The 9,099-nt window shown below is 42.6% G+C and overlaps 2 protein-coding genes across 2 annotated transcripts in view; one reads left to right on the forward strand and one right to left on the reverse strand.

Moving 5' to 3' along the window:
* Positions 1–3,244, reverse strand: part of Gpatch11 (G-patch domain containing 11) — an 11,617-nt gene extending 8,373 nt beyond the window's left edge. The window contains exons 1-3 of the mRNA XM_031357811.1: positions 3,045–3,244; positions 1,813–1,939; positions 869–940 (exon numbers count right to left, since the gene is read on the reverse strand). Coding sequence (XP_031213671.1) covers positions 869–927 — 59 coding nt within the window. The 5' untranslated portion in view covers positions 928–940; positions 1,813–1,939; positions 3,045–3,244. The remainder of the gene's footprint in view (positions 1–868; positions 941–1,812; positions 1,940–3,044) is intronic.
* Positions 3,245–3,291: 47 nt separating this feature from the next.
* Positions 3,292–9,099, forward strand: part of Heatr5b (HEAT repeat containing 5B) — a 91,718-nt gene continuing 85,910 nt past the window's right edge. The window contains exons 1-4 of the mRNA XM_031357810.1: positions 3,292–3,416; positions 4,358–4,505; positions 7,917–8,128; positions 8,848–8,956. Coding sequence (XP_031213670.1) covers positions 4,380–4,505; positions 7,917–8,128; positions 8,848–8,956 — 447 coding nt within the window. The 5' untranslated portion in view covers positions 3,292–3,416; positions 4,358–4,379. The remainder of the gene's footprint in view (positions 3,417–4,357; positions 4,506–7,916; positions 8,129–8,847; positions 8,957–9,099) is intronic.

A 9,099-nucleotide genomic window follows, 5' to 3' on the forward strand; every position in this document is an offset into this window, starting at 1 on the left:
GGGTGGGGGTGGGGGTGGGGGGGAGGAGGCGAACAAAGACACAAGACAGAAGAGGGCACCCAAGAGGATCAAGAGCAGAAGTAACATGGTTAGCCCTGAGAGAGATGGGAAGAAGCCTCTTATCTGTGTATGGACATAGGGTATTTTCCAGGAAACAGGAAGGATAACTGTTTGCTTGTTTGTAGTCAGGGTTTCTCTATGAAGTCTTAGATGTCCTGAAACCCTCTCTATAAAACAGGCTGACCTAAACTCAAACAGATTATCCACCAGCCTCTGCCTCCCAAGTGCTGGAATTAAAAGTGTGTGCCACCATGCCTGGCAGTAAGGTTGGTTTTAATGTCATATTTAAAATACAAAAAAAACCAATGTTCTGAAATAATAAGATGGCTCACCAGGTAAACAGGTTTGTCATGTTAACTTGAACACCTGACTTTGGGTCTCAGAATCCATGGTGGAGGGAAGAAGTGGCTCTCAAAAGTTGTTTTCTGATTTCCACATGGGTGGAGTGCCCTCCCCACATTGATGAATAAAATTTAAAAATTAAAATATATATTAAAAAACACTCTGTGCTAGGGCAGTACTTGCCTAGAGTACTTGCCTAGCATGTATGAAACCCTGAGTATAATTCCCCCAAACTGCAAAAACCAGACATTGCTGCACACACCCTTTGCTGTAATCTCAGCCCTTAGGAGGTAGAGGCAGGAGAATGAGCTGCCTAGTGAGTTGGAGGACGCCTAGGCTACGTGTACCCTGTCTTAAAGCAAACATACATGACCACCAGCACTACCCAACCAATATCCTTATTTTATTCTGTATGTATCTTTTGGATACCTGGATACCATCATATTAGATGTACACATTTACTTACTGAACATTAATGAAGGAATCCGACATATAGTCCTCTTCTTCTGCCATGCTCTCCTTCATATGGCAACACTCTCTGGAAATTAAGTAGGACAAAGTGTAAGAGTTATCATCATCATTATAATTTTAGTTTATCAAAATGGAAATCAACCATGGAGAGTGGCAATGCTTCATGATGCTTCCTTGTGTACAGATAAAGAGGATCTTAGCACCCTATGTCCTAGCAACAGAGAGGCCACCAACCCAACAAAGGCTAATTAGGAATGGTGTGGGTTTTAGAAACCTCAAAGGCCCTGCATTGACACACATCCTCCAACAATTCTTTCTAAAAAAGTCCTCCAGTTGGGAACCAAATATATAAAACTATGAGCCAACTGTAAGTCATTCTAATTGAAATCACCACACCACCAGAGACAAATACTCTTGTTTTATCTTTTTTTTTCCTCTCCCTGAGATCAGGCCACCCACTACCTCAGGCTGGCCTGGAGCTCACTATATAGTCCACACTAGCCTTGAACTTGTGATTCTCCAGTTATGAGACAAACTCTCATATAATCATGTTGTATTCTCCAAGATGACCCACTCCTAGTAAATTTTGTTGAGCAGTTTGTGTAACCAATAGGACATTGTATGTTAGACTGACTTTGTTTTTGGTTTTCTGGAGGCAGGGTTTCTCTACATAGTCTTGATTGTCCTGGAACTCATTCTGTAGATGAGTCTGACCTCGAACTCATAGAGAACCACCTGCCTCTACCTCTTGAGTGCCACCACCTTAGGCTGAGTGAAATCAGTGGTCATATATGAGAACACTCAAGAAACTTTGCAGAGATGTCCATGTGGGAGGATCCGAGGCACAAATGAGTGAGCCAACTAAATACACCTCTTACAAAATCAGTCAAGCCTGAGATCGCATTGACCTGCAGTAGTCTTACATATAACAGTACTCACCTAGCTTATAAACAGTCCAGTAGATATGAATAATTAGTTCTACTTTCCAGCTGGGAAAACCGAGGCTCAATCTGGCTAAGTAATTTATTCACAGCCACAAAGAATGTAGGTCTTGGTGATCTTGCTCCTGAAACAGAATGAGGTTGTAATTCTGTTGCTGAGATGGGTATCGAATCCAGGGTGTCATACAAGCATGGAATGTGCTCTATAACTGAGCTCAATCTCTAACTCAAACTGGATTATTTTTAATGGAAGCATTTAACTCTACAGACATGGTGGCCCTCTGGTGTGATTTCAGCACCCAGCAGTTCGAGGGCAGTGTGATCTACACCCCCCCTCCCCAAAGTACAAGGGATTACAGGTTATTTTTAAAGCTCTGCCTCTATAGTTATTCCATCTTTTACATATAATTTTCATATAAAATCACACTGAAACTTTGCAGCTGGGCAGTGCAGTTTCATTAAATGATAGGGTTTGAGGAAGTTAATTACAAATAGTGAGGAAGTTATGTTAGGAAGTGGAATAAGGGGGCTGGAGAGATGGCTCAGAGGTTAAGAGAACTGTCTACTCTTCTAGAGGTCCTGAATTCAATTCCCAGCAATCACATGGTGGCTCATAACCATCTGTAATGGGATCTAGTGCCCTCTTCTGGCCTACAGGCACACATGCAGGCAGAACGCTTTATATATAAATCTTAAAACTAAAAACCAAAAACAAACAAAAAACAACAAAAAAACAAAAACAAAAACAAAAAACAGAATAAGGAATCGGGTCCTAGAATGTTAAGGTTCTTCTCCTATGAAGACAATATACACTAGCATTATCCACCTCCTTCAAACATAATAATAAATTCCACAAGCCGATAGAAAACCGAGGCAGGGATGCTGGTGGCCTGAACTATCACTTAAGAGTTACAGGAGTGAAGTGGCCAGGATTCTGGGTCTGAGGGGGAAGATGAAACAGCATTTGGTGATGGTTTGAGGTGGTGTGTGTCAAAGAACCGGAACAAGATTATGTGAAGTTCTCTGCCTCTTCCGAAATAATGGAGTAACCATCTTCTCAACAGGAAGATTATAGGTGCTGCTAGCTTATTTCAGTATTGGGCACCGAGTTTGAAGCAAGGGCTACTGAACACACAGATGGGCTAACTCTCCTATGGGTGTCTCCAGCACCGCACGCTCTTCCCTCCCGCGCTCCTTCCTCCTACACCACCCACCAAAACGACCACTCACGGATGGGGCGTAGCCGACGCTGTGATGGGCAGTCACAGCCAACTTGCTCCGACCTCTGTCATTCTCCAGGGCGCCCGCACATCCTACAACCGGAGGTTTACTGCTCCGACCCAGCTCCGCGGAGAGCGCGCCGCGCATGCGCCGTGCAATTGGTGCAAGACCCACAAACGTCCCGGCCCCTGACCGCAGATTCGCTTTGAAACTTGAGGTGGGCGGGGTTAAGAGAGCGTGATGAGTGCCGGTGCGCATGACCAGCGTCTCGCGCAGGCGTAGTCCTCCGGCTTCCTGAGGCTGGGCAGGAGTTTGGGAGGCGGGGCATCCGGGTCCCTCGGTGTTGCGGAGCTGGGCAGGTAGCCCCGACTAGACTAGGAGGTGAGGTTTCTCGTGCGCGGTCTGAGCTTGCAGGCTGACACGCACCGCGATCCCTGTGTCCCAGGACATTTTCAGAGGGCCTCAGGAGGGAGTTCGAGTTTGGAGGCCAGGGAGCCTCAGCCTCGGGGTTGACAGCTCGAGGACTCTTACGACGTGAGGCTGACATCCCAGGGCGGCCCGGGACTCCGGTTTGCGTTTGCCACAGACTCCCAGTTGTCGGGATCCTCGGAGCGGCCCGGTGCACCCAGACCCAGAGCACTGCGTTCTCGGGGAGAGGGGTTGTCCCGGGCGCCCCTGCTGCGGAGTCCCCGTCGGATTCGGCCGCGCCGGTCGGAACCCTGGGCTCATTCTTCTGGGCCCCGGTGGCGAGGGATGAGTATAAGTGCCTGTAACACTCAGCAGTTGGTGGAGAAGGCTCTCCAAGACCTGTGAGCTCGGTGCTTCGGGGTTCTCATGGTTCTAATAGGCAAACAACCGCCCCGGAATAATGCCTTTTTGCAGTATTTACATTTTCCTTTCTTTCCATTCTTATCGCCAAACAGTTTTAATTTTGTTTGTCATTGTCTTTTCAAAGTTAGTTCTCTAATGAGAAGTGAAACCACGCTTTCTTTCCCTATTTTAGTGGTTGCATTTATGAAACTTGACATTTAATATTAAAAAAATCCTTACATGTAAGGGCTGGAGAGATGGCTCAGTGATTAAGAATACTTGTTGCTTTTGACAAGGACCAAGCAAGGTTTCCAGCGCCCATATGATGACTCACAACCATCTGTAACTCCAGTTCCGGGGAAGCTAACACCCTGTTTTGACCTCTGTGGGCACCAGGCACACGTGTGGTGCATATACATACATGTGGGCAAAACACTTCTACACATAAATAAAAAATTCCTTACATATATATTTTACTTTTTTTTTTTTTAAACCTAATCTGTTCATTTAAGGTGTGAATTAAGAACATCAATTATGGAGCTAGCTCACAGTTTATTGCTAAATGAAGAAGCGTTGGCTCAGATTACGGAGGCAAAGAGACCAGTGTTCATCTTTGAATGGTTAAGATTTCTTGATAAAGTCCTAGTTGCTGCCAACAAGGTAAGTATTGCCTACCCCTCACCGTAAGATTGATGTAAAGAAAATTGAAAACAAAAACATTGTGTTTTGAACATGTTCTGAGCCATTCACCCTAGGAATTGGAGGATTCACTCTGGGAATTTCTAGCTTACCCTTCTCTTAGTCTGCAATAAAACCCAAACTCTGTATACATCCTGCTTGTTGCATACTTCAGATTTGTCTAGGCAGCTCAGTGTGACTGGATTAAAACATCACTGTCCTGGTGTCACATAGTCATCAGTGCCTGAAAGGTCTCTGTGATAAGAGACTTTTATTTTGCCTTTTACTTCCTACACAGCCTCTTGGATTCAAGTTTGTTTTGTTTATCTTGTTAGTATTAGATGCTTTCCTCAAGTGAGAAAATGTAAGAGTGACTCCTAAAAGGTTTTCTGGAAAAGGTGAATTTTGTAAACCTGAATGTCACAGTAGGCTAGTCCTGACCTTATCTTAGTATGTTTCTCTAGACTAATTGTTTCCTAGAGGATGCCTTGCTACTCTGTTTTTTTGTAGGGAATGTGGAAACTTATCTGGGATTGAGGAATCGGGATAGGGAGCCTGCAGACTTTAACATTCACTATGTAAACATTCACTTAATTCCAGTTTTAGTACAGTGACCTCAGTCCACAGTTGTGCCCTATCCTTCTTGTTCAAACATGTCCTGTCTCATTTTTTTCCCCAGAAAGCAAGCTTCTAGCTTTCTCCTAGAGTGGAGGGAAGGAGGGTAGAAGATTTTGTTCGTTTGTTGGCTTTGATTTTTCTTTGACCGTTTTGTTAGTTATTCCTGGCTGGCCTGGGGCTCCGTGTGTATCCCAGACTGGCTTCAGACAGCCAGCTATCCTCCTGCATTAGCTGCCTAAGTGCTGAAGTGCTGGGCATGAAGGGTGTACTCCAGTATAGGCTCTTGGACAGCCAACTAGGAATTCCTTCTGTTTCTAGGTGCAGATTTATTCTTGCCTGAAAGGCCGAGAATCAAGTTTATGTTCCCCATTGGCTTTCAGGTTTGGTTCAGGTTCTCTTCCTGTTGTTGTGACTGCTATAGACTTGTGCTATATGCTGTTGTTGCTGCCTGTTAAAATCATGGTAATTGCTAGAAAGACAGTAATAGAAAGACACAGGTACCCTAGTAACCTTTAACTAGAATTTTTTTTTTTTTGTCCCTTAAATCTTCTGTACCTGGGCATTTGTTGTTTCCCTTCCAAAGAAAACTCTTTTTCAAGCTGGCACACAACTTCAACTGCCTACAGCAATGATCAGGATGTGTTTTATTTGGCTCCCTTCTATTTTTTTCATGGAGCTTTAAATTCTTAACTCTCACTGTGTTTTGTTGTGAGAGTTGTCAGTCTTACTTTTCAGTGGTACCCACTCCTAGGATTCCTACCGCCACTTTACATACACAGCTTTGAAAAGACACCTCCTGGGCTGGAGCAGAGCTCAGTGGCTCCAGTACTTGCCTCTAACATGCAGAAGGCCCTGGTTTAAATTCCTAGCGCCACATAAAACAAGTGCATGTGGTGGCCATAGTAATAATTCCAGCCCTGGGAAGTGGAGGCAGATGAGCAAAAGTTTACAGTTATTCTCAGCTACATGTTGAATTCAAGACTAGCAGGAGATTCATTCATCCTCTTTCTTTTTCTCACAGTCATTCTCAGCTACATGGTGAATTCAAGGCTAGCAGGAGATTCATATTCTCTCTCTTTCTCTCTCTCTTGTTTCCTCTTCTCTCCCCTCTTCCTCCCTCCACCCTTCTTCTCTCTCCACACACATACAAACATCTCTGAGTTAACACATTTAAACCAATTTATTGATTTCAAATCCATCCTTTGCCTACTCCTAAAGTCATTCCCTTCTCTTATATCATGTTGATTAGTAACTGTTAAAGGAGTTAACCATAAGCATATTTAGAATTCATTTATTTCTCATCATCTGCCTCTCTAATGTCTCTCATCTGGGTTATTGTAGTAGCTTTCTAATTGCTATCTATATCTATATTTATATCTATATCTATATCTATATCTCATCCACAGTTTGAACAGTCAAAATGAATTGGGCGAAACCTTCTCTGCTTAAAACAGTCACTTGGCATAAATTTAATGTTCTTCAATGTATCTTGTATCATTGTCTTTTTTTTTTTTAAAGATGTATTTACTTATTTTATGTGTATGAGTACACTGTAGCTGTACAGATGGTTGTGAGCCATCATGTGGTTGCTGGGAATTGAACTCAGGACCCCTGCTCACTCTAGTCCCACTTGCTCTGGCCCCAAGATTTATTTATTATTATATGTAAGTACACTGTAGCTGTCTTTAGACACACCAGAAGAGGGTGTCAGATCTCATTAGGGATGGTTGTGAGACACCATGTCATTGCTGGGATTTGAACTCAGGACCTTCTGAAGAGCAGTCAGTGCTCTTACCCGCTGAGCCATCTCACCAGCCTCATCATCTATTTTCTCATAATCTCATCTTTGGCTATTTTCTCTTACTCCGTCTAGCTCACCTAACCTTGCTGTCTGCAGATGACCAAATCTTACTTCATCTGCAGAGCCTTTGCACATCTTGTTCCAGCTCCTGGGATATTCTCTTAGATAGCTGTGTAGCTCACCATTTCACCTGAGAGAGAGATGTTTTCTCATACTACTCACATATTTATATTCTGCCCCCCACCTAGAATGTAAATTCATGAGGATAAGGTCTTTGTTTTCTGCACTGTTGCGCCCAGGGCCTAGAGTAGTATGTGGCATGTAGGAACTGCATCATATTTCTTAAGTACATGGGTGATATTGAGTAGATATTGATTATGTGTAAATCTTGGAATTATGTTCTCTTGCTTATATCTTTTCAAAATTTCTCTGGTTTCTTTTGCTAACCCACAACTTTATGGACAACTCCATCTGCTTTTATAGGGGAAATCTTAGAAATCAGTTATCTATACATCCAGTATATAATTTAACTTACTAGGGTGGTCTGGAAACTGTTTGGCTCCTACAGTAATCACTTTTGTTGAAATCTAACGTGGACATTGAAGGGGAATGAGAATTTAATATAGAAAAGACTGGATCATTTCTTACTGAGGTTTTCATTTTCATAAAAGTTTTGTTTTAGCTGGGCAGTGGTGGCGCACGCCTTTAATCCCAGCACTTGGGAGGCAGGGGCAGGTGGATTTCTGAGTTCGAGGCCAGCCTGGTCTACAGAGTGAATTCTAGGATAGCCAGGGCTATACAGAGAAACTCTGTCTTGAAAAACCAAAAAAAAAAAAAAAAGTTTTCTTTTATGAGTTATGCTTAATGAATACAGATTTTAATTGTTAGAGCACTATACACATTAATTATTTTTTTTAACTAGAAAGTAATAAGGGTAACAAAGGAAAAATGATGGTCTTCTTTTTTAATAACAGACAGATGTAAAAGAAAAACAGAAAAAACTTGTTGAACAATTAACTGGATTAATAAGCAGCTCACCTGGACCACCTACTCGAAAATTGTTAGCTAAAAACCTTGCAGCCCTTTATAGCATTGGAGATACTTACACAGTGTTCCAAACACTAGATAAATGTAATGACATTATCAGAAGTAAGGACGACACTGCAGCCTACTTACCAACGAAATTGTAAGTATACTTCTACAGGAATCCTGGCATTCTCTTTTGCTTTGTTTCAATAGTTTGGGGACTCCATATCATAAAGACCCCACCCAGGTGGTGGAACCTGAGCTATAGTACAGACAGGAAGTTCTAACTGGATCTGAGGAGGGGACTGAACATCCTCATGCCTGTTACCACAAGACTAAGGACACAGCTAGGAGAATGGTATGGCGTGAGCTCTGGTGTAAGGAGTTTTTCGATCAGTTTGGATGGAAATTATGTTCTTGTCCCTGAGGGAAAGAGAAGAGTTAAGTGAGGGAAGGGAGCAGGAATGCATAAAGTCCAGTCCACTTTAAGTATCCAGCCAGCTAAAGAGGTGAAATGATTTCAGAGTCCAGACCTGCCTGCTCATTTAACTGCTTTCACCCTAGATGGACAAACTTGAGTAGCTGAGGCAGAGACCATTTTGCTTACAAATTTACTGACAACTATGTTAAATTGATCCTAACATGCTAAAGATAAATACAAATTATTTTTTCAAAATCAGAATGGTATAATGAATTGTATTTAAATTTTTTGTACATTTATTTGTGTGTGTGTGTGTGTTCTGCATTGTATATATGGAGGTCAGAGGACAATTTGTAGGAGTTGGTTCTCTCTACCATGTGGGTTCTGGAAATAGACCTTAACCCACTGAGTTGTCTGGCCAGAAGTTGTATTAGTAAGCAGCAAGACTGTTTTTCCAGGGCAGCAGTGGCTTGTGTTGGAGCCTTCTATGAGAAGATGGGAAGAATGTTGGGCAGTGCATTTCCAGAAACAGTGAACAATCTGTTGAAATCTCTTAAAAGTGCAGAGGTGAGTTTTACAGCAACAGTTTAGTGCCTTGCCCATTGCACGTGTTTTGTCCTATTGCTATGATCTTCATGGTGCTTAGGAAAGTGATTTCAGATTATCACATCTCCTTAATAATAGGAGGGGGTCCTTTTTTTTTTTTTTTT

The sequence above is a fragment of the Mastomys coucha genome, unplaced genomic scaffold (assembly GCF_008632895.1).
Source record: "Mastomys coucha isolate ucsf_1 unplaced genomic scaffold, UCSF_Mcou_1 pScaffold6, whole genome shotgun sequence".
Lineage (NCBI taxonomy): Eukaryota > Metazoa > Chordata > Mammalia > Rodentia > Muridae > Mastomys > Mastomys coucha.